The following is a 25862-nucleotide window of genomic DNA, read 5'->3' as shown; positions in this document are numbered from 1 at the left end:
TATAACCCATTTTTCTACATGTCTAAAATGCCTCCCAAAGGCAGAGCCACGTGTAAGTGCCTGTGACCACAGCCTAATGACTGTGGCTCACGCAACATTAAAAAAAATAATAAACTGCTGTGAAGTCTAATGGAAACACAACTTTGTGACTGCTAGAGGGTAAGCCCTCGGAGGCTGTACAGCTCGCTAGGAAAAACTACAGCTCACTCCAAATCTGGATACTACGATATACCATCCTAAATAGCAGATACACCAACATAAATAAAGGAAAAAGGAACATTTTTGTCTTCATGTCTGCAGATTCCTTGGTAAATTGCATAATGTGATACTCGGGAAACAGCTTCCCCATGAGTCACGAGCACAAGCAGGAATTGGCTGTATTTAGAAAAGCTGATATTTCTACCAAATCTTTAGCAGGAAGAAACAAAATGACATAAACCAAACAGAATTCTTTTTTTTAAATTTTGTTTTTGGCAGCTGTTATGGGCGGGCAGCAGCAAAGCGCTTTCCGAAGGCAGTGCGGTGACCAGGCCACGGCTGGTCATTAAGGGAGCCGAGAGCCACCGTCACAGCGAAGCTCTTCCAGTCCAGCAGGTCTCGCCCTCCAACTGCGAAGGGGCATTTCCGTGCGGCCGGACTCCCAAGGTTTCCTCTATACTAAGAGACAGCGCACAAAATTTCAGGTATAGAACAGTGTTTTATTTCTTATTCCTGTTTTCCTAAGCACGGGCCATTGGCAGTGAAGACAGTGTGGAAGTTTAATTACTCCAGATATTTTCCTTCGCTGTCCTATTTAAGAAGAGTTTATGCCGATAGCCTATTTTAACCTTACTAAAACCTTCTAACCTATTTTCAGCAAATGACATTTTGCCAAACAGAGTTACTTTTCACTTTGAACACTGACCTGGTCAGACAAAATTCGGACTGCCACGAGGGACCCACCAGCACCCGTCTGACATAAAAGACAAGCTGGTCGCTGGCTAATCGAGAAGGATTATCGATGATCTTGCCCAGTTTGTTTCCCCTTTTCCTTTAACGTTCACTTTACCATCTGACTTTTTGTCCCTTTTCCCCCTGTTTTTAAGACAGCAGACTCAGGTTGGGTTGTGCTAGAGGAGAGACCTGCTACTGCAATGGCTCTCGCAGAAGGTGTCAGTTCTAGAAGCTAAACAAGGTCCTTCTCTTTCAGGATGACTCGTTTTAGAAAGGGTACACCAGGGGCATGGCAGAAATTAAAGGAGAATCCAATTTTGACAGCCTTTTGTTGTCAGAAGCCATGAAAGTCCTGGCAGCTCTACGCTGGAACCCATTGCCTTTCATTTCCTCGTACCAGCTTGCAAAGCCAGGTGTAGGCACCGACTGTGGTTCCACTCCAGTCAACTGACGCTTTGCGGCTGACTGCAGAAACAGGACTGAGTTATACGTGTTTTATGGCCAGACACCGTAAGGACAGACGACATCAGTAACCTCGAGCTCAGAAACAGCCCCAGGGGTACCAACGAGGCGCGCACACAGACGACGACGCTGAGCAGCTGTATTGCACATTCACGGACTGCATTACAACAAACTACTTGCAAGTTGTCCTACAAAGCGTGCTGGCGAAACGGTGATAAAAGCACCTGGAATGAGGCATTCCCACTAAGTTTCAGGATGATTTAAACCAACACAGAACGCACGGAGGCTTGGCAGTACCCTTTTACAAGCGCTGTATCCAAACAAAGCTTTGTTTTTATCATCAAACTCCAAAGACGAGAGCCGAGCAGCTGCTTCAAGGCCGAAGAGAAGGTGTCTGTCACCTCTGCTGGGCACAGAGGGACCCCGCCAGAAACGCACCCGCTTCATCCCCCAAAGCAAGAACCCGCCGCAGGTGCCCGGGGGAACAACCGCATCTTACCTTCCAGGGGAAGGGCACGGAGCTGCTCCATGAACATCGCTGCTGCTGCTGCTGCTGGAGCTCCGCAGTCGGGGCTGCTCCCGGCTCCCTGCGGCACAGAGGTGCAGGACACCACGCACGGGGCTTGTTTTTAAACTTCTCCCCCCGTGCTCCTGATTGGTGCCGTGTACGGCCCATGTGGGTCTGCAAATGCACAAAGGTTTCTATCCTTTCTAAAATCAAAGTGTCAGTTTTGCTGCTGTCAGGGCACTTTGTACATATAAGGAAATGAGTGTTGATGTTATCTGAATGCGCTTCCTGTTTTATATGTATATGAGCAAAAATAATGTCACGTCAAGCTGAATTGCAGTCTCAAAGAGCCCAAGTCAAAGCCTCTCAGCAAAATAATATGAGCACAGCTCATCTGTTCGCTGTCTACCCCGGTTTGCATTCACTCCCTTGATTTTTATCAGAATTCCGTATTCTCATGATAAAAACTATCCTCCCAGTCCTTGCCAAAAAAAGAAGCTGGACTAATGTTGCTTCCCACTGAGGCTCTCGGGATCGGCCGAATTCCAGAGGGCTCAGTGGATGCTGACAACCCCATCCCAAACATCCCACAGGTGAAAACATGGCCAGCAGCCGAGCAATGCCACACCACAATTACGGCTGAAACCGGGCTATTCTTGAATTTAAGCGACTAGAGGTTTTTATTATTTTTTTTTTAACGAGGAAGGAGGCTTTTGTGTGTTTCATGCAAGCAGAGCCAGCCCAGGAAGCGGCCGTGTAGGAGTGCTGCATTCCAGAGTTGACGCTACACAGCTCAACGCCGAAGGCATCTTTCCAATTGGAAATTAATGCTTTTTTGGTTACTTTAAAGCAGAGCAAACAAACGTACCGACTAAGAATAAAACCTCTTTCGATGTAGAAACTCTTCTACTCTTGTAGGAGAAATCAGCAGCAAAGGGCACAGAGGCACCAAGGAGGAGAGCGGCCAGCAGCATCGCCGTGTCCCCGTGTCCCCCGCGGCCAGGACCGTCCCTGCCAGGAGGTACCACAAGGGGCAGGAACCGGCACCCGGTTGCCCGGTACCCAGGTGACCAGCCCCAGGTCGCAGAACGCCGAGATGAACCGCGGCAGGGAGGGAGCTCAAGCCCTTCGCACTTTCTACTTTCATTCTGCTTCTCGCGGCACGTCCTAGGATGTTAAATGCAAGCTCGTTTTTATAGATAGCAAGGTTACGAAACTTCAGGTTTTGCTGGGGGAAACCAAAAGAATCTTTGCAGATGCATAAAGTGAGTGAAATACTAAAAATGAAAGAAAGCTTTCTTCCCCGTGGCCTTCGCAGCACAGCTCTTTCCTACGTGCCTGCGCCTGCTCCCAGTACAGCTGCGCTGCACCTTGAGAAACAAACGGAGAGGTGTGGGATCCACGCAGGGAAAATTACTGCCTCTGAAATAACAGAGCGTGACCTAAGAGATGCCTTACAAATGTTAGAATTTGAAAATGCTTCATGCAAAGATTTTTTTAAGCATTTGCCATCACAGTACCTTATTTTATCTCATTTAACAGTTCTGGATCATTTAATTTTGGTGCAAAGTGATGTTACAGCCAAGAAACGGCCCTGGGAAGATAAACCAGGCATGTTATTTAGTGACAGAAGAGTGAGAGCTGTCACAGGAAAATGAAGTCATGAGACCTAGAACTAGCAAAGTCCAATCTGCGGTATGTTTATGTCCTGGCATCGACCGATTTGAATGTCTGCAAAGAGGCGAGCTTCAGAAGCTTCTCCCGCAGCTGGGGCAGCTGCATCGCCCGCGCGTGTTTCCACGTGTCTGCCAAAGCACAAGTTCAAGCCACAGCCTTTGGCACCATCGGAGCAGCTCCGGCGCCTCTTCTCCTGTCCCAGCCACCGACCATTGTGAAAAGCAGGGACAGAAAGATCTTTGTAACCCCCCAGCTACTCATTTGAGTCTGGATGAAATTAGTTTTAGAAGCTACTGTTCCAAACCAGACCAAAATCAAGCGCCAAGCCTTGTTTCCAAACCTAAAAAAAGATAACGTCATGGGTGCACCCAACTCTGGACATGCTACAGGACCAGCTTGGTGGGAGCGTGTGGGTTTCTGCAGCTACCGACAGAAGATGATGCCATCGGCCTCACGTTTGGCCACCTTGAATCGCCCAGAACAAACGAGCAGGTTCCCATTTGCTGCCTGGTCAAGGATGGCTCTTACTGAGAATCCCTAACAAGGCTCTCTGCCGCACTTCATAGAATCACAGAATTGTTACCGTTAGAAGAGACCTTTCAGATCATCGAGTCCAACCATCAACCCAACACCGATGAAAACCACCACTACCCCATGTCCCTCAGCACCACGTCTGCCCGGCTTTTCAATCCCTCCAGGGATGGCAACTCCACCACTGCCCTGGGCAGCCTCTTCCAATGCTTCACAACCCTTTCCAGGAGGAAATTGTTCCCAATATCCATCCTAAACCTCCCCTGGCGCAACTTGAGGCCGTTTCCTCTTGTGCCATGGCCTGTTCCTTGGGAGAAGAGCCCGACACCCCTGGCTACCCCCTCCTTTCAGGGAGCTGTAGAGAGCGAGAAGGTCTCCCCTCAGCCCCCTCTTCTCCAGGCTGAACACCCCCAGCTCCCTCAGCCGCTCCTCACCAGACTTGTGCTCCAGACCCCTCACCAGCTCCGTTGCCCTTCTCTGGACACGCTCCAGCCCCTCAAGGTCTTTCTTGGCGTGAGGGGCCCAAACCTGGACACAGCCCTCGAGGTGGGGCCTCACCGGTGGACACATCCAACAAGTGCCTCATACCAAGTGGTCAGGATACCATTCACTCTAGGTGAACATCAGACATCTGATGGCATTTATTTATTAGAGCACACCAAACGTGCATAATTCTTTCAGCTTTTGTGATTTCATTTTAAATCTCAGAAGAAAACCTGTGCTGCAGGAAAAAAAAAAAAAAGATCGAGAAGACATTCCTACTGCTGCTTCTGGAGTAGGACATTCCTACTGCTTCTGCTTTGCGTTTGCAAAGGTGCTCCTCAGACATGCTTCCAAGTGCTGGAGCTTAACGGGCACATGAGTGGCAGCAAGTCTAAATTAGCTCAAAAAAAACCCCCCAAAAACCCCTGCTGTCTTCTTGGATACCACCAGGATGTGCTCACTGGTGAGCAGCACCGCAGGAGTCCCCATGGATCAATAACGCACCGCGAGCGGGGTGGCAGAGGTGGCACAGGGGGACAGTGGAAGGGGCAGAGCACCGCTGCTCTCCAGCCCCACTGCCACAGAGAAAGAGGAGAAAGAGGAAAGGGACAACAAGAGAGGAAGGAAACACGCGCTGCAAAGCAAGAACTTGAGAACAGCCGGCACTGCGAAGAGCCCTCAGGGAAAGCCCCCGGCGCGGTCGCTCCCTTCCTCCAGCCATCACTGACACAGCAGCGTCGGCAGCCACCGAGCGGGGCCGATTTGCCGTGTACAGAGGGCCAACGCGCGGCCACGCCGCACAAGCCCGTTGTCTCATCTTGCTCTAAGACAGAGCTCACCAGGAAGGTACCAGCAAAGTCCCAACGGCACACGTTTCCCAACCCGAGCTAACCCTGGCAGCTTCGGGGGGCACTGCCAGCCGTGCTCCTGCCCGTGCCACAGCCCCCTGCCCGCTGCAGCAGGCTCGGGGAGAGCTCTGACCCGCACCAGGACGGGGGGTGCCCAGAACTGGCAGGACTGGACCTGTTCTGGGAGAAATTCACCTGATATCGCAGGCCAAAATCCAAGCTCTGCACGCATGTAGTGCAAAAACCAGCCATCCGCCCACCGGTTAAGAGAACCAAGAGATTGTATTTTAGATGAGAGCAGCTCATTCAGCCAGGATCTACGCAAGGAAACACAGGTAGGTATTTCCGTCCTCCCGGCCACAAAGCAAAACCTCAATATTCACTCGCACTTGAAGGTCACGCCAGAAGCCACGAGCACCGATTCCAGCAGGACGGTGTATCACCATTGTCCTGCAACACCCCATAAAGGCAAGAGGTTGCTCACCTCCTTCGCAACGTAATAGTACAATGTACTTAGAACTTCAGTGTTGCTCAAATTGCTTAAAAAACCCAAACTCCCCCTACCAAAACCTTTTAAAGAGCACAGTACCAGATGACTTACTTATGCCTTTGAATGTTCTTTTGTGTCATAAAGGGCAGAAAATTTTGTTCTTGCATGAAGCTTCTGATTTCTAGATGAACTAACAAGTTTTGGCATTTTGTTTTTTTGGTTTAGTTTGATTTTTTTTAATAAAGAAAACATTTTTATCTACAAGGAAGTTTCTAAAAATACCACAGGCGGTGTCTCAACTTCATAAAAAGGAGAGCCACACTGAAACACAGGAACAAATTAAAAAGAAATTAAAAGGAGCACATAAAAGAGTAAACACATGCCAGCAGCAAAGACATCATTTAAATAAACCGTAACAGATTCCTAGAGAAAGTGGTTATCACGTATCAACAATGACTCAAGAGTTAGAAATAAACTTGTCCGGTTTAGGAGCAGCATAAAGCCACTTGTCACTGGTTTCCACGTGGACATTGAGCCGATGGCCACAACCCTCTGAGTGTGGCCATCCAGCCAGTTCCTTATCCACCGAGTGGTCCATCCATCAAATCCATGCCCCTCCAATTTAGAGACCTTTATGCCTTACCCTGACAGCTGAAGGACGGCACTCCGGCAGGCCGCGAGACGAGCAGTCCTGTCCTCTGCCCGTGTACAGCCAGGCTGCCCCAAACCCGTCTGGTAACTCACCTCCAGCTCCCCCGGGCTACGGGGTAACCCCTAACTCACCTCCCCCGGTCTACGGGGTAACCCCTAACTCACCTCCAGCTCCCCCGGGCTACGGGGTAACCCCTAACTCACCTCCCCCGCGCTATGGGGTAACCCCTAACTCACCTCCAGCTCCCCCGGGCTATGGGGTAACCCCTAACTCACCTCCCCCGGGCTATGGGGTAACCCCTAACTCACCTCCAGCTCCCGTCTGCCAGCAGCAGCAAAGGTGGAAGATACAGGTGAGAGGAGAGTTCGGGCCTGGGACAGTAAAACAAGTCCTGTATGTGCCCTGGCGTCTTTCTTCTAAGTTTTTTTTAACGTTTCATACTTTCATGGTGCTTTAAATGCTTAACATTCTGCATAATACTTCTATTTTTGTGATTTGCATTGTGACTGCAGGGAAAGCTCCGGGCAGGGTCTGGTCCAGGTGAGCCACAGGGACGAGCACATTCTCACCCAGTGACTCCCTCCCCACCCACGGGAGGGTCTCAGCAGACCCCACCGGCTATCGCGAGTCTGCCACCGCTTCAGAAAACCTCTCATCTGCTTCCACTCAGGTGTCCTATTGCACTGGAAATAACTTCCTAAATAACGTTTCATTTCTGCCAAGGAATTCAGTGCATGACTGAGGAGACAAGGCAAAAGGAAAGGATGGGAGCGAAGGGTGAAGTTACAGCATCAGTAGCTGCACCAACAGCTCGCCAGGAGCACCCGGAGCTGCTTCACAGGGCTGGGAGTTCCGAAGCACACGTACTGCTAACAGAGAATAACAACACTGGGGTGCAAAGACTCTCCCTGCTCAGAGAACAATGTCTGGTGCATCCTCACGTTTTATTATGGCTTCTGTATTAATTCAGCTCATGGCATCTCAGCAGACAAGCAGACTTCTGAGCAGAATTTTGAAGGAGGAAAGAAATCAGACAACACTGGTCAAATGAATAGGTGTCATGTGGAGGCGGGCAAGACAGAAACTTCAGTTTATTACTAATACAGGATGTAAATATTGTAATGGCTGAGAGGTGCTGATTTCCGCTGTCCTGAAACAGTACGACAGCATGATACGGCAGTGTCTGACGAGATACATCGCCTCCTCTGAGTGGCCAAGACATCAGGATTCAAAACAAAATGAAATCCACTATTTCCTCTGCTTGGTACTCTTGCTCTACCAAGAGCATTCTTCTGTAGGAAAGCCAGAATCTGGCTATCCTCGAAACACGGCTGAGCCATCCAGCTTCAGCAACCACCCAGGTACGGGAGTGGGGCAAAACCCAGCACTTCAGAGTGGTAGCTAAGGCTGTAAGCGATTCAGTGTTCGACAGTCGCACACCTAAACAGTGCCTGGTTTATGAGGGAAAGGAGTCCACAGCAGCACAGAAAAGAGCGCAGTGGCTCAGACCAAACCCTACGGGATCCATCAGTTCACACAACAGGCTTCAACCTCGGAGATCCCGTGCTCATTCCTAGTCAGCGCTGCATCCAAAAGCATCAGAAGAGGCCGGGGGTAAGAGGTGGAAGCTTCCTGGGGGAGCAGGGGGTGGCGGAAAAACCTGGAAGAATTAGACGGGCTGTTCCTGGGCGTGCAGCACAGCATGCTGGCCTGTGACTGGCGTAAAGGCCTCAAATACACTTAATTACAGGCACCTTCCCCCTTCGGTGCCCACGGCAGTGAAACAGAACGGGTGTCATGAGTTCAATCCATACGCACAATGGAAACGGCCACTGTAACACTGTCTTTATATATAAGGAAAAAACCCCAAAGTTCTTCACAGGGACAGACCATGTTAAAATCATCGCTCCTGAAAAGGAAAATTACCTTTCCTTTTCCATCTGCTTTTCTTCCCGTCTTTGTTACTGCACCCGTCGCTGCTGCTGCTGCTGCTGCTGCAGTTCTCGGAGCTCTGGGAGTCGGACTGGGCATCGCTGCTCTCCTCCGAGCCATCAGAGAGCTCCTTCAACCCGTCCGGAACGTCCTTCTGCAAAGGGAAGGAACAGATGCAGTTACCCACTCCACAACAAACTCTTCCAATTAACAAAATACTTAAAATTAGCGGGTTTATTTAGCAAGCACTGAGTGTGGATTTTTTTATGCTGCAATGTCAGAACTGCTTAGCCTCTGGCCTCTTAAATACCCATGCTGTCTTCTGCCAGTTCCCATAAAATATTTACCGTCTTTTACACCGCCCTCGCTCGGCACGCTCGCCCGCCCTCACGCACCCGCTGTGCCTGTCCTCGCCACCCCTAATCACCAACTCCAGCACACTCTCGCTTCACAAAAATCCACTCCATTTTTGAACTTTACAACACAAGCAAACCAGCTCGACGGCTCAGTGTCCCCCCGTCCCTGGTAGCGTTGTTTTTCCAAGCGGGTCCTCGGCAGCGCCTGGCCTGCCGGCACAGGTCCCCGGCACAGCTGCTCGCACAACCGGGCGCGAGGGGCGTTTCTGCCCCAGGGCTGGGCGCTGGGTTCACCGCACTCGCCCCGGGCCAGCCCGGTAAGGGCCAGCAGAGAGACCGGCGGCGGTGGTGGCCCTGTCCACACCTAAACCCAGACTGCCCTCTAGTGATTATCCTGCCGGAGTCAGATCTCAACCTACGCTGCAGATCAGCGCTCGTTAGTGACAGCTGTTCTCTGCTCCAGTTGTGGTCGTTAACGTCACCACTGTCCGACCACCCAAAACCGCTGGGCACACCTCGCAGAGGCGCTGAGCCACGAAGGGCAGGACAGCGACCGCACGCACCAGCCCGTCCCCACCTGAGACCGGCCACGCTCCAAATATTGGAAGAGGCTGCCCAGGGCAGTGGTGGAGTCGCCATCCCTGGAGGGACTGAAAAGCCGGGCAGACGTGGTGCTGAGGGCCATGGGGTAGTGGTGGCCTTGGCAGCGTTGGGTCGATGGTTGGACTCGACGGTCTGAAAGGTCCCTTCCAACCCAGAGGATTCTGCGATTCTATCACTGCTCCTCTTTTCTGTCTCATCACCTCGGCCGAGTCATATGGCATTCCTGAAATTATGCTATCATCCTGAATTCCTCATTAGTAATGTAACCAGAACTTTACACGTTTACTGTCCAAGGCAAACAGGACAGTGCTCGTACCAGCTGGAGAAACGAATCGGCCTGCGTGCACCAGAGAGCAAAACATCCTCCTGTTAACACCCACTGGAAAAAGTAGAATTAAAAACCTCTCCCTTTAACTGGAGACAATTGATTTCTTGTCCTTTCTCTGAAATTAGAGCGATGGCTAATTTCCACATGTAATGGCAAAAAGTATTGAAGACAACACAAGTGTTATCAATTTAATTAATTCCAGACCTCTTCCATCAGCAAGGTGAACTAATAGGATCAGATACTCAATTGCATCCACATCTTGCACTTCACAAATAAAGTTCTTCCAAGTGCACATTAGAAGTTACTTGTAAACCGCAATGGAAGAGAAGCTGTCACCAAAAGCAGGAAAAAAGTCTTTCTACTCATATCAAGTGTCACCAAAGTTGACCAAGATTAAACTTGTGTATTCCTAGTGCTGACACTCCCTTCACTAACCCTCCTTTATAGCTTAACCTTTGGAAAGAAAATTTAGGCACCTGAGATGCAGCAATTACACGTTTATCTATTGCAGTTTTTTCAAGATGTCTCTTTCAAAGTCTTCTGCTGAGAGGAGAGGAAGCCTCGGTGCGAGGTGCCTTCACCTCCCGGCAGGCAGGGAGGAACACAGGAGCAGCTGGAAAACCTCGGCTTCTTGCCTTTTCCTGACTTGGCATTTCTGGCAGGAGGGGGTAAAGACGACGGTGCCAGATTCTTCTCAGTGGTGCCCAGAGGAAGGGCAAGAGGCAACAGGCACAAACTGAAACACATAAATTCCACCTCCACACAAGGAAAAACTTCTTTACTGCAAGAACGATGAAACACTGGATCAGGTTCCCAGAGAAGCTGAGGTCTCCAATCCTTGTAGGAATTCGAAACTAGACCATGAGTGAACACGGTCCTGAGCTACGTGCTCCAGTTGACCCTGCATTAAGCAGTGGGTGGGACGAGATGATCTCCAGAGGTCCCTTCCCACCACCAACAACTGTGACTCCAACCTCCCCTTGCTTCTACAGACAGCAGCCCCAGGAGCTCACAAAGCCCGTACAATGTCAATGGCTCTCCTTCCAGCTGGGAGTGAACGGTCTTCACCAGTACCTTCTGATGTGCTGTCCAGTCTGCACTGTGGCTCCTGCATTCTCTTGAAATTTCCATGCAAGGCGTCAGTATGAGATCTCCACTCACGCCAACTCCGGCATGCACCTGCAGCTCACCCTACTGCAAGTTCTGCTTTCGAAGCAGAAGCGAACTCTCAACTGCAGAACCGTCTTCCCTGCACTACACTTCTTTCAACAAGTGAACTACTCCTTTTAATGAACTATACTCAATAATCAAATAAAATTTGGTCTCTTACCTATCAGTCCTATAAACGCAGCTGGTAAGATGGTGTGCATTGGTTTTAGTACCTGTGGTAAAAGCTGATCTAGTCAGACTTCTCCAAATATCACGTTAAAAATATCCCTCCAGCCTGGAATCTTCCAGGCTGCTGGTGAACAGCAAATCCACCGCACCACGGGGAAAAATCCAAAGGGCACAAGGGCAGAGCTACAACACGATCATCCAAACAGGGACAGATGCTGTTTCGTACTCAGCGTTAGCAATGAACTTGGGACCAACAACCCTGAAGATGGCAGAGGGAAACACACTTGGAAATCATCAAGCATAAAAACACAGTGGGGGTGAGAGGTCTACGCGAAGGTCAACAACCCGATGTACTGGGCTTCCAAATAACATGCCTTGCAGCAGCTCATCTCGGCGGGCGGGCGCTGGGACGTGGTGCGAGCGGGGGCCGCGTGGGTGCTGCCGTGCCACGGGACGGGGAGCTCCTGGCTGCACCGAGGGGAAGCGCTGAAGGATGGGGACAGGGAGCATCTGCAGGTGCCCCACGTCCCTCCTCGCGCAAAGACACCCCAATGTTCCCACCTCAATGGCAGCGATGCAGAGGAATCCAAGAGAGAAACAAAGGCATCCAGAAGCGAAAAAAGTCTAAGACAATATACACAGTGTGTGCACGCCTCGTACCTCGCTTTTGTTTTGACTTTTCTGTTTTACTTTTTACTACTCTGATCTTTTTTCTCTTAACCTCCTGCCAAAATGACTCCAGTTTCTCCGTGTCAGCACATCAATTTCCAGTCTAAATCCTACCAGCGACACGGACAGTGAGAGCACCAGCCCCACTAACATTAACCAGTCAGTTCAATGATAGCATGGAATCACAGAGTGGTTTGGGTGGGAAGGGACCTTTTAAAGATCCTCTAGTCCACCCCCTGCCCTGGGCAGGGACACCTCCCACCAGCCCAGGTTGCTCCAAGCCCCGGCCAACCTGGCCTTGAACCCCTCCAGGGATGGGGCAGCCACAGCTGCTCTGGGCAGCCTGGGCCAGGGGCTCACCCCGCTCAGAGTAAGGACCCGTTTGGTGAGCCAGCAGAGATGGAAGTGCAACTTTGCTTCACCCCCAGGGACTTTACCATAAACTTCCTCTTTTGGGAAGTGAGATTTACTGGACCCCCGGCTCTCCCTCACCCCTCTGTGGTGTAACAACGCGTTCCTCGGGGAACGGTCAGCCCTGCTCTTCAAAGCCTTCTAATTGCTGCCTAAGCCATCGTGCTTTTGTTAATCACGGATCCTCAGAAGGATTCCCCATTCCACGCACGGTCTCCACAGGTCCCAGGCCCCTCCCGGCTCTGCTGGGACGGGCCACGGCAGAGGGGACTTGAGACTCCTTCCTCCCCGGCATTCCGGGGTTCTCGCTGCTCCCTAAGTTGCCACCTCCAGACTACACAGCCCCCAGAGAGGAAAGATGACAACAAAACCGCGGTGCCTTTAGACATGCAGGACACGATATGCCTTTGGAATAGCTCAGCAGCTAGTTTAGCCTCCTAATTAACACAAATCATTACATTTAATCAACTTACTCCTACGCTGAGTTAAATACTATTGGAGTTTTGCTGAAGTTTAACATTAGGAAATACAATCGGTCTTAACGTGCAGATCTCATGGGCAAAACAAACTGAACTACCCCAGTAACTCGGTGTGTTCTGCTGCTCAAACGCACGCTTAAACTCCACTTTGCGTAGGTTTAATCTCTAGGCACTGACTTTGCCTATGATCTACTCCGCTAGCAACGCGCTCGCAATCTTTCAAAAGGGACATTTCTTCCTAATTATTTTGTTCTTCTCTGACACTTTTCAGCAAAGCTTTGCCACAACGCGACACAGAAAGCACGGACAATGCCTCAGTTACTTGTCTACCACCGGATCAAAATCTTTTTCTGAGTCATCACCTCCTGACAAAACTCTGCTCTCCCACTCCGGATTTAGGGCCTGCATTCTTTATTCCTAAAATGTACAACTTCATACTTTCCTGTAGTGAAACAAATGATGCGAGAATTAGTCTGGTTTATTAGCACGCAGATAACCACCTTCCCTTCTACCCCTGACAGCCCTTGCCCTAAGCACACCTGATCAGCCCGCTGTCTTATGGACTTCCACGTCGCTGCGCTGAGATCAGCTCAACCTCTGCTCGGCACGACGATGCGAGAAGGCTGCCGGATGTCTTGCAGTGGCGTTTTTGGAAGCTCTGGAGATGTTTCACTCTAATGGCCCATCAGCACCAATGCACGGCACCCAACGGGACGTCCTCTGTTGTCGTGTTGTATACAAATACTCAAGGAATAATGTGCTGTTCCAGCTTACAGGGTGGAGGGAGGAGACGGTGAGAACGGGATTCAGCTTAGCTAAAATTTTGACAACGACAATGAGGACGGCTTTTTCTGGGCAATTCTTAGTTGATTTCCTTGGTAAACTAACTGGCACCTGTAAAGCACTTTCTCAGATATTTTGAATATTTTAGGATGAGATGAATCTCCTGTTAGAAACTCTTATTTCTCTCTGTCGAGCATGGAAAGTGGTTCCAGCGGAGACACCTACACCGGAGCAGTCTATGTGCAGGGAGAGGAATCCTACCTTACGGCACGGTCTTCGGATTCAGCCTTACAGAGGAATCAAGAACCGTGTGAGCTGGCTTCCTTCTAGTAGTCTAACTGGGGAAAAGGGTTTCACAGGAAGATGACTTTTGAAGATGTTAACCAGCTAAACCAAGGAATGCACACTTGTCCCCTACAAATGTTCTCTGCCTACTAAATTGACTGAGCAGGAGGGAATTTTTCATTTCTAGATACGAGTTGAGATCACTGAAGATGAAGTTACCCTTTTAGGGCTAAAATTTCACTACCATTTTAACTACTCTTTTATTTCTGGGATAGTAATTAATATTAGCAAACTACACCACGGTGGACAAACCCAGCGCCTTCAGTTGCATTTCAGCAGCCAGGTGCTCACCAGCAGAAGCACGAAGACTCGGTGTTTGCTTTGGAGGGAAAGCTCACGCTACAATTCATGCTACTGAGGAACAGTTCCCTCTGCAGGATTATCCTAATCCCGTGGATTTTTAATGGGATTAAAGTCACCTGAGCATTCAAACGGAATCCCCCAGCCGAGACTTACCTTCAGAGTGTAGACTCCCATGCGGCCCGGCACCTTATAGAAAATGCCCTCTTCCCCTCGGGAGTTGGTGTGTAACATGGCATTCAGGCATGCCAGAGGAGAAGTCCCACTGCAACCAAAAGCACAAGGTCAATCATGTCTGAATGGATCCGGTCGCGTTCGTCTTCTGCCGGCAGACAATCACGGTCCCTCGCCCGACCATCACGCATGCAGAGGCGGAAAGATCCCAGATCCAACTTCTACTCTCCAGGAGAATACAAGTTGAAGCTGCCGTAATAAGCACCAGTGAAACCAGTCCACGTACCCGCACTCCAGTCCCAGATAAAAAAAAAATCAAACAGAAAAACCCCCAATTCAGGCTCTCCAATACTTTTTTGCAGAACATCAAAGTGGCCACACATTTTCAAAGCTCTAGATATTCAACGCTGCTCATCTGAAACTCAGAGCAGATTTGTTGTGAGCTAACGACTGACCGTGGAGCTACTGAAAATTGTTTTTTTTTTTTAAGAAAACCCACAACATACTGAAATGGGAGTTATGGGATAAATAATAGAAACCAATTAAGCAACTTCCCCTGGAAAGAATGGAGATCTTTGATCCCAGCCAGAGAACCGAGAGGGAAGATCCATCTTTTCACCGGTGCTGGTGGGGGTTTCTTTGTTTGGTTTTTTTTAAACCCAGCCCACTGTGGACAGAAGCAAAATCAGGTGGACATGGCAAGGCAGGTGGCTTTTGTTCCCACTGCAGGGTCAGGCTGATCATGCCCTCTAGGAAATAGGTGTCTTTGCTCATAAAGCGTATCGGTATCGAGCTCGACCCCTAGACGGCAGCTGTGAGATTAAGTGAGCTTTGGCCTCCCAACGCCCTGCCACAAAGGCTGGAACCAGACCATCAAATTGACAAAAAACCTAAATTTGCGACTGATTGACTGAAATCCCCGAGCAGGAGATGCAGCTGTTTGTCTGTACTAAATTTTTCTATGAACGTTCAAACAAGTCCCATCAACAGCAGTGAAACAACCCTGGGAGGGAAGGGAAGTAAAGGCGAGGAGGAGCCCAGCCCTCCGGCACTGCCGGCAGGGCACACGCGCTCCAAGTTCTGCCCGAGAGCAGCAAAACCGTTCAGCTGAACTTCTGATGCCTGGTACGAGGAGAAGCCAACGTCCTGAAGCAGGTCTGGTCCCCTCCGCCCCAGCGCGTCCGAGCTAACAGGTTGGAGACCCTATGAGGAACGCCAGCCAGACAGGGCGGCTCCGGAACCACAGGAGAAATCCCATTACCAGAGGAGGGCTAGTATTTATGTCGCTAGACCCGCTCCCAGCTCTGCTGACCATTACACAAGCGTACAGCGAGACCCCGGTCCCCATCGGAGGGACTGCTGCTGGTGGGGAGCCGGCAGGGCACCGTCCCGGTCCCCCTGCCCGCAGCACTGCAGAGCGGGATCCTGCGGGCTGCTCGCTCCTCCGGTCGAGAAACGGGCTTGGAGAAGTCCTCGGAGTTCTGGGGGAGCTCTGGTCGGGCTGGGACACCCCAGGGCTCGGGCATGAGCCTGGGCAGGGGCATGCAGTCGTCCCCCACCAGCAGAGATCCCCGTGGGGTTGCAGCCCACAGTCAGAGCAGATGATCTCCTTCAAACCTACGCTATTCCACACAAAGGGACAGAAAACAGCCTGTACAGCATCCCTGCTCTGCGGGATCTTGTGCTTTACGAGTTTTTGCCAGCGACATTTGTTAACAAATACTAGTGAAAATGGTGATGAGGAAGGTATTTTCTAAATCCCAGCCCAGCGCTCACCTGACCGCCTTGGCAGACGGCTCAGCCTGATGCTCGAGCAAAAGCCAGCGGCGCCGGAGGAAGCAGCTGAGGCTCAGGGGTGCCAGGGACCACCCACTCCTCCCCTTCTGGTTCTTACGTGGCAAAACTCAGTGTCATTCAGGTACTCGTACACTGACCCAGCGACTCCTCTGGCTAACAGATGTCTTTTGGAGAGACAGGCAACCATGATACGACCGAGAAACCAGTAACGTCAGCACCTCGCTTTGATCCCTGCCGAGAGTTCGTGCCTGTCTTCAGGCTCGGCACACCTAGGTTGAGAATCCAGCCAGAATCCCTACTGCTGAATAAAAGCTCCTGCTAAATACATTTGTATGCTGTAGACAACCTCTCCTCATCACCTCCCTGCCTGACCCCACCGAAACCAGCTCTCAGCTTCATCGCTCCCTGCTGCTCCCACGGCTTTTCCGTCCACGTTCCTCAGTGCTGCGGCAGCTCCCGCAAACGTGAACACCACAACTGGAAGCCACTCTTCTCAGGCCAGCTTCACCACGGCCACGCGTTCACTTCACGAGGCTAATCCTCTTCTCCAGAAAGTCACGGGGTCTCCCTGGAGCTACGATTCAGTGTGATTTCCTACAGCAACCCCAAATCCTTTCCAAAGGCACTGCTCCCCAGGGTACGCCCTTCCCCTCTTCTCCTCCTCGCTCCTGGGTGGGATTTCTGCAGGCGAGCACTATGCACGAACTGCACACGAGCATATTTTATACAGGCCCAGCTGTACCTGGCAGTATAGAGGATACACCTGTCCTCCTCCCACCAGTTCATCGTCATCCCCCCTGTCACTGCACCTAGAAAATTATCGGTTTATGCTGCTTTCCAGATCACTAATCGTGCGCTGAATAGCACTGGAGGCACCGAAGCGTTCCTGTGCAGGGAGCGCAGGGGCAGGAGGAAGCTCTGCCACGTACCTGACCTTTAGCTTGTGGAGCACATTCTTTTTAAAAACTGTATGAGAGCAGAACATCAACGTTAAGCCAAGCATTTCACAAAGGCCTTGGCAGAGCTGCGCTTTGGAAGCTCACCAAGGAATGAAGCCTGGGCAGGACCTATCTTTACAAAAGCCATACCGGTCTGGCATCTCCATGGCTCCTACTGAACCCGCTCCATTGTTAACAGCTGACCCGCTAGTTTTGCTTTCTTTTTTTCTCGTGTTTACCCATCTGTAGTTAGGTGTCTTCCTCTCTAGGCTCTTCTAAGAAAGCTGGCACAAACGTTAACGCTGTTCCAGCCTTTCATAGAGCTTACTGGGAAAATTTTAGAAGCTAAAAATCAGTGGACAAGTCCCACTGAATTTTAAAAAAGAAAAAGGGGGAGTGTGGGTGTTATTGATTTGGGTTTAACATGTGTGGTCTTCACGTCGCCTTACATCCTTTCTGCCTCTGTGAGCGACTGATAAAGACCCTGGTTTGACACACAAACCTCCGAAATGAAAAAAAAAAAAAAAACAAGGATCCCCAAGAAGATATTTGAAAGCAAGTGAGAGTCTCACCCCAGGACTCGGATGAAGCCGCAGCCACGGGGCTGGACAGGACCTGCATCCCTCGGGAAAGCACCCTGGGCATTTCTCTTCAATAAAAGCTGTTGCTGCGCTACTCCAGCCCCTGGCCCGCAGCTCTCGGCTCGCTAACAAATAAACGGGCGGAGAGACTGCGGTTACGGTTATTCTCGGCGATGAAACTTGTTCTTGTTGGACTGGAAAGATCTCCCCCTTCCCTTGTTCCGTGCTGCGCTTTGCCCAGAATCCCCCATTATTCACTTAATTCGTTTTCCAGCTACCTGTGTTTTGCACCCAGCCTACCTTTTGTTATTTTAAATGCAACAGCTGCTAAAAACAGCCTTAGGAACGAGATGTTATTACACCATTTATTTTATTGCTGCTTTTTTTTTTTTTAAATAATGAAGGCCATCTCCGTTTGCCAGGAACACACAGCGGACCATCGGCCGCGTCCGACAGTTCCTGTCATTCCACCTCAAAACCAGCAGTTCAGGAAGCAGGTGAAGTGAAAGGCCAGTTGCTGCCCGCTCCAGATTCATCGCTACCCGCTGTTCCACTTCAACCCCTTCCTTCCCACCCAATTCCACACTGCTCCGCATGCGGAGCCACCGTCAGCCTCCCACACTGCTGAGCACCAGCTCTACGGAGGCGGTTCCTAAGGGACCAGCCCTTCTGGAGCTCTCAAAACAGGATTCATCCTTCAGAGAAGATGAAGCGGAGCTCAGCAAGACTACGCCATGGCCAGTTTGCAACTGCTGCGCTCCTCCACGGCCCCTTTGGGGAAGCTGTATCAGATCTGTTGGAGCTCAAGCCCTGAACTTGACTTCTGAAGCTTCTGAACTGGAATGTTCTCCAGCTTTGTGATCGTGGTCATCAGTGGGCTCTAAGCACGCTCAAGCTGTGCTTCTCGCATGAAGATGAAGGGTTTGAGATGCAGAAGCACAAACCTTCTCAGTTTTAGAGGCAGGAACCACCCCACTGCTTTTGAGGACAGTCTCACTGCAGGCGCCTGTTCCACCAGTTACCTACAGCAAACTGGCTCCCAGCTCACTGCAGCGTGGACAGGCACCACGCGCACAGCGATGGGGGAGGGAGGAAGACTCAGACATCGGTGGGAGCTCTGCGGTTGTACCGGGACGCCCCAGTCCATTAACATCAAATTCTCCCAAAGGGACCTAAACAAATATTGTCCCTCCTACCAGCTCCCCTGCACCGCCTTCCCACAGCTAACGCTCAGAGGCCGCTTCACCCCCCCAGGGCTGTTTTCCTTGAATTATTTAAGAGTCTTCCAAAACGAGCCAAGACCAACTATTACTTTTTCAAATGTGTTAAATTTCCACATTCCCCTGTTCTCGCAGACGGCCCTGTTTTCACCCAGTATTAACCGCTACCGAGAGGCTGTGGGCAGCAAAGGGATCTCGCTCTCAGTTAAATGCAAGGTCAAAATATTTGGCCAGAAGTTGGGAATTTGGTGCAAATGACCACTAAAAGCACAGAGACTAAACAGCCCCCTCAGCCCCTCCAGGGCTTCCCTCCATCCTACACGGAGGGTGCGGGTCTTGGCGGGGTGGTTTGTTTTTGGAAACAAGGGAAGGCTTCCAAATCAAAATTGTATTTTCTTATTTTCTTCTACTAATTCAGTTTGTGATGTTTTTATCTGGGATAACCAGTAGATACAACTCCAAACTCAGTTTTATGGCTAGAAGTTTTTTACATAAACTAACGCACTTGAATGAAGATGCTTCATCTAGACAGGGCACGCTTCGGATTTTACCGAACTGCTGGGGTTTGCCCCAAGAACCAGCTACTGTAGACAGAGTCATACGCGAGGTTTTATTAAAACATTATGTCGCACCCTGTATTTTTACAGCTGATTCAGCAGAGTTCCAGTGCACATTCCAGCCAGTTTTTCAACCCAGATAAATATTTTTACATCACACGTGCTAACAAAGACTGTGAAAAATATTCTTTCCCATTAGGCTTAGCATAACTGAGAGGCAGAAGAATTCCCGAGCTCACAGGTTTGGGGAGCGCCGGTGGGGGGTTCCCAGCTCGCTCTCTGCCGAGGGAAAGCTGCAGCTGGAGCCGGGTCGTGCTGGCGGTGCCCCCGCCGCCGGTGAGCTGGGGAGAAGCTTCCAGCTCCCGCTTTGTTCAGCGGAGCAAGAGCAACACCTAAGTCCTCCAGACCCCGCTCCCCTGTGACTCGGGTTCTGCCAACACCAAAGGGACCTCGATCTGCCGTTGCACCCTGAATCTCACCTCTGCACTGCAAACGGACTACACGCACAATCAAGAGGTTGTAACTTTATCCAGCCACCAAGTAACGCGAGCCCTTCTCAAATGTATTCAGGAATTTCAGTGGTTCACCTCGGTAACGCGCTTCTGCTTCATCGGGCCACTTTCCTGGCAACAAAAGCACTTTCCTGATGAAAACACGCCAAATTCCTGACAGAAAAAATCATTAGCTCAGACATCTGCCACCTCCAGAAGGTTACTGGTGTCTCATCTAATGCTTCTAAGTCGTTTTTGACCAAAACTCCAGCAGAAGCAGCCCTACTGCAGCTCACCGTGACTGCAAGAATACAGCTGGGGGACAAACCGGGGCTAAGGCGTTCAGGCTCTGACGGCAGCAGCGTGCTGCTGCTTCTTCTAGCCAAATGTCTTTCAGAATTTTACATTTTAGGTGCATACACGAGCTGTGTTTGTCCTTCTGCGAGCGCAAATGATTTTTAGTTGTATTTTCATTTATGCACTCAGAGCAGTTTAGTATTCAAACTTTTTTATTCCAACAGGGAACGGCACATCAGCTGACAGCTACAGCAAAAAAGCAAACTTGTTTTAACTACCGTGATAATAAATGGGATGCTCACCTTTATCAACTACCCAGTGCTCAGTGCCAGCCCACAAACAAACGGCACCCTTGGGAAAAATCAAGAAAAAGGGCCCTTTGTTTATACTGGTTCGCATCCCGGCCGGAGTATCGGAGTAACGCCTGCTGGAATGGTTCGGGTCAGAACCGAGTTCATTAGGCTGCCAAATGCAGCTGATGCACACAGGCTTCGCTCATTGAAACGAGCTTGCATTAGAGTATAAAAAAAAAAAAATAAAAATCTATTTGCAACAGTTTAGAAGATGCAAAGGTAACTATAACATTTGCCAGGATTCATTTGGTTTCCATGGCGTTACAAGCGCACGCTGAAACTTCCTAGTTTTTGCTTCTCAAAAGCTAAAAATAGCACGGCCTTTCTGTAAATCTGCCAAAATCCGGGCAGCAAACGCAGCATAAAGGGGACTGGTGGTGCCAGTGCAAGGGTCATAATCCCCGCTCTCGTGCCCAGAGCTAGGATCTTCTTCAGGAAAAGCGGGAAACGCCCATCTGTTCGCTGTCTGAAGTTTTGAATCATTTTCCTTCCCCATAGCTTAAGCAGCACCCTCACTCACGGGTGTTTCACCTTGAGAACAACCCGGGAGTACCACATCCCCCCATCCAAAGCTACTGCTGTCAAAAGCAGGAGTTGTTAAGTGCTGACACAGGCTTTCGAGCACAGCATCGAGAACACGTCCACTTGCAGATGCCGTGCAGGAGAGGTCTGCAGCAGTGAGCACCCGTCAGTACCCGCCAGGCGACACCCAGAGCAGACCCTGAGAAATACACGCTCTTCGACCCTGGTATTATCGGAGCAGGCACTGACTTTTTAGCTGCTCGGCACCTTTGACAGCAGGGTCTAAATACACTTATTTTGTCAGCCAAATGCGGTACTTTATGAGCCTCTGACTGAACCATTTCAACCCTTGCCCCTGCGCAGCATTCTGGAGCGCCCGTGAAGCGGCTTATTTTGGTTACAAACTCAGTTCCCCACGGTTCCGCTGCCATTGTCACGCTCAGCAGCGCTGCTCGCCGCTGAAAATGGTGTTTTGGTAGTTATTCCCTTCTAAAACAGCCAATTTAACAGATTTACTGGAGCCTAAAAACCTGTTTATACTTACAAACCTATGACTGCTACATAAACTATACTTTTTTTACATTCTTGACTAAACAAGGGGTTTTGGTTACTTCTAAATATTCTATTTTGAAAGTTAAAAGTTCTCATGCTTCCACTTCCATCTCATTAATAGATCAGAAAACTGATCTCAAAGTGATGAAGAGCAAGTGACAGTCCCTCTGCCTGCAGAACAGGCACGTTCTTTACCTATTTTGTTCGATTCATGAAGGGCTATAGCAGCGTGACAGCAACTTCTGCAGTTAAGCAGTAGTCATAAGGCCAGTCAATGGCACAAGAAATACATACTCTGAGCTCTCGCCCCTCCAAGGATTTCTCTAAGCTACCTGACGTTTCAGACACGCACGTACTGAATTCTCCTTCTGAGAATTGCCAAGTTTAAGCCATCCTTAAATCACGGCATTTTAAAAAAATTAAACTCAAAGGCAAGCAGGGAGAGGCACAGGGGGTTAGGGCCGGGACTCTCCCCCCAGCAGCTGCCCCTGGACGGGGAGGACGGAGCGTTTCTCCCCACGCCTCCAGTCCCAGCGCAGCACCCTTCCCAGCAGCCTGGCGACCCAGACGACTTGCTCTGAGCTGGAAACAAAGCCCGACCCCACCACTTCTGTTGGGTCACAAACGGATAGAACCCTGCAGGGACGTTCTTCCGTCGTGCAGTATTTGAACTGAAACCCCCTGCCCTCAGAGCACCACACAAGGTGTATTCGGCTATCAAAAGGTGACATTATATTAGAGCTCCATTTTTAATTTGGTTAGCAGACTTCACGGGATGTCTCCACAGCACAGAGCCCCCAGCAGAGCAGGACACCCCCCCAGGGCTGGGGGGGGCGTTGCGCAGACAGAGGGGCATCTCCTGCTGCTGGGCACAAACACCGCTTGGAATGCCCTGGTTCCACACCAGGGAAGCACCCAGCAACCTCGACACCAGAGATGAGTTAATTATCGCCTTCTGCTCTAAACGGAAGCTTAATACAAAGTGCATCCACCGGCGAGTGTCTTCATTTCCCGTGGCCACCGCACGCTGATGGAACCAGATAAAAAGGCCCAAATGAACTCAACCGGGTTCAAGGGTGAGGGGTTTTCCCATTTTGTTTTTTTGAGCATCCCCTTCTTCCCCACTCTCCACTTGAATCAGACATTCACACACATAGCTTTTCGTTTATTAGTGTATTAAAATACGGTGGTTTTAAAAAAACAGGTCTATGGAAGTGTCAGAGCAGAGAGATACTGTAAGCAGACATCACTACACCAACTTCAAGCTTGTTAAACAAATTTTTGATTTAGAAAAAGCAGCTCATTTTAGGTGTTAAATTTCACTTCACCCAATATGCAGTGCCGAATGCCCCCCCCCCCCCCCCTCCAAGAACAAAAAGGATGCACAAACCCCACATCATGCAAGCGCGGCACCCCCCGAGCGGGGGCTGGGGCAGAGCGGGGTGAGCGGCGCGACGCGGAGCAGCGCATGCCGGCAGCCTCTTCCACCGCCGCCACCGAGCCGGGGATGCGGGGTTTGCATCGCAGGGACGCGCCAATGCAAACAGCATGCAGGAAAGGCAGACTGAGGCAAGAGAAGCACTAACGCTAGATATACTACCATTACTTAAGTCTGCGTGAAACAAGCGGTTGCTCTTAATTAAGGCTTTTGCAGCTTGCGTTAATAGAGGAGAGTAGCTTTAGAACAATCAGCAGTGGTTCTTACCTTCTGGAGTTGGAGTGCAACCCAAAAAAAGGAGAGAAATACCCCTTTAAAAACTTGAGCAAGACAATTGTCTAACCATTAATATGAACCCTCCCCCCCATCCACCAGAACCAAACTGAAAACGTTTCGGGCAGATCTGCAGTAAAATGAAGCCCAGGTTATATCAAACACGGGGGAGGAAGACATAGACCTGTCAGATTTTTGCAGTCTATTTGCAGAGAAGCTGCCAACCCCAGGCACCTCCCAGATGCCTTCGTTTCAACCTTCACCAGTTAATGAACTTTTAGAGAAGGCAGGTGGACCCTCTGGAAACCTCCCACGCAGCCAGGCAGCGCTACAGGGGTTTACTGCTCTTGTTCTTTCACACCCTCACAGCACTCAAAGTTCCTGGGAATTTGTGAGAGCTGAAAACACCACGAGTGCAGCTGACGAAGACCGCGGGTTCCGATGGAGCCGCAGTGGGACCACAATGTGCGAGGGCCCAGGTGGTACCTGCAGGTGATCAGCAGCCTGGAGGACACCACAAAGCTCCTGGGCACACGCTGAAGCTGGGCTTTACTTCCAGCTCTAATTACCCGTCTGGTCTATCCTGACAACTGAATCTGACCTGCGGGGACATCAGCAGACTCTGACACCGTACGCTGAGCCCTGGATGAGAGTAAAACCCCTTGGAGAAGTCGTCTGACTTCTAGACATGGATACAGGTGCAAGCAACACCTCCAGGTTCCCAACACTTGACCAGCTCCGCAGCGCCCACAGAGAAGATGCTCGTTGACGTGCTGTTCGCATCCCTGGGGGACTACACAGGAGTCGGCATTTTCTGATTTGAAAGAAGGAATCCAGATAGAAGTACCTTCCTTTGAAGCTTTGGGGGCACAGAGTTAAAACTTGCAAAGTTTTTGGGTTCCCTTCCTTTGTATTTCTGCTATGGAACCAAAAGCCAGCTCATACTGAAGATAAATCCTAGATCTAGGTATTTTTTGAGACCTCAGCTCTAGAGTTTTTTAGAACAGAGTCAACCTGTAGATTCCTGCAGTGCTGACTGCACCCCACGTTCTCCTTGCAACAGCTAATATATTCTTTCACGTGATGAAAACCAGTGTGTAATTTTTTTTTCCAGGAGACAGCAAGAACTGCTAGTACTGCAGTCTCGGGATTAGAGAAGAGGAATATTTTGTTAGTTATAGATTCGATACCTTTATATAAGGGATATGGGAAGAGGCACCTACTCAGTTTCTCCTACATACAATAAATGCATTTAACACTCCCAATGGTAACTATAATTTTCTCAAACCAACATTTTCCCCTGCATGTATTATTTATGGCATCCACTGAACCTATCTCCATGCCTTTGTACAGACACCGAGCGGTACAGAAACACGAGGCTACTTCAACTTTCAGCTGAGTCAATGCTAAGGAAGCAAAGAAGGCCCGCGGTGTCCTGCAAGAAGCTCAGCTTCTCCTTCTGTGGTCTCCAGGCACAAACCAGGCTCCCCGTGAGGTACGGGCACTATCTGCAGGCAAAGGCTTGTGATACAGAACCCGAAGACAAGGTGGCCTGGAGCTGGTGGTGCTCAAGGGGCAGAATCACAGACTGGTTTGGGTGGGAAGGGACCTAAAGCCCAGCCAGTGCCACCCCCTGCCCTGGGCAGGGACACCTCCCACCAGCCCAGGTTGCTCCAAGCCCCGGCCAACCTGGCCTTGAACCCCTCCAGGGATGGGGCAGCCACAGCTTCTCTGGGCAACCTGGGCCAGGGGCTCACCCCCCTCACACCAAACAATTTCTTCCCAATAGCTCATCTCAATCTCCCCTCTTCCAGTGTAAAACCCTTCCCCCTCGTCCCACGGCTCCCCTCCCTGCTCCAGAGTCCCTCCCCAGCTTTCCTGGAGCCCCTTGAGGGACTGGCAGGGGCTGGAAGGTCTCCGCGGAGCCTTCTCTTCTCCAGGCTGAACCCCCCCAGCTCTCTCAGCCTGTCCTCCCAGCAGAGGGGCTCCAGCCCTCCCAGCATCTCCGGGGCCTCCTCTGGCCCCGCTCCAACAGCTCCGTGTCTCTCCTGTGCTGAGGACTCCAAAGCCAGACACAGTACTCCGGGCACTTCCAGCTTTTCCTTGCTTCAGGAAAAGCCCTGGTGGGGAACCCCTGCCTGGTTCAGAGTAGAAACTCCTTAACAGGACAGTCCTGAGTGTCCCTTCTGGACACTCGCCGAACATACCGCTAACCTCGTTAAATGTTAATCTGTAACTGTCACTGTGACTAACACTTCACAGCCGGTTTGACCAAAACCAGCTTTAACTCGTACTTTACACCAGAGACTTCACACACAAATTCCACTCTAGACATAAAGACATCACGAAGGTCTCAAAGAGAATACCATGTTCTGGTGGTCTTCTATTAAAACTGTTAAGCTGATAACTGTTCTATTTTCTCCAGAAAAAGTCAAATCCAACTTTCAGCTGACTAAAGGGAAAAGAATTTACTGCACCAGCATTTGTTGGCCTCTTCTGCTGCCAGCCTCTTCTCCTGAAGGCTTACAGTAATTAATAGAG

The 25862-nt window shown here is 50.3% G+C and overlaps 1 protein-coding gene across 7 annotated transcripts in view; it reads right to left on the bottom strand.

Annotated features, from left to right (window-relative positions):
• Window positions 1-25862, bottom strand: part of ASXL2 (ASXL transcriptional regulator 2) — a 122907-nt gene that overhangs the window by 56756 nt on the left and 40289 nt on the right. For 5 of the 7 annotated variants that reach the window (XM_054196118.1, XM_054196120.1, XM_054196119.1 and 2 more), the window contains 2 exons: window positions 14285-14393; window positions 8511-8670 (listed from right to left, as the gene is read on the bottom strand). In XM_054196118.1, the coding sequence (XP_054052093.1) occupies window positions 8511-8670; window positions 14285-14393 (269 nt within the window). Of the gene's footprint in view, window positions 1-1894; window positions 4224-8510; window positions 8671-9449; window positions 13056-14284; window positions 14394-25862 lie in introns of those variants that run through there. The other 2 variants (XM_054196121.1, XM_054196123.1) reach the window with 2 other exon arrangements.

This window comes from Rissa tridactyla, chromosome 3 (assembly GCF_028500815.1).
Source record: "Rissa tridactyla isolate bRisTri1 chromosome 3, bRisTri1.patW.cur.20221130, whole genome shotgun sequence".
Lineage (NCBI taxonomy): Eukaryota > Metazoa > Chordata > Aves > Charadriiformes > Laridae > Rissa > Rissa tridactyla.
The sequence above is the reverse complement of the archived record's forward strand: the minus strand, read 5'-3'. Positions and strand labels throughout refer to the sequence as shown.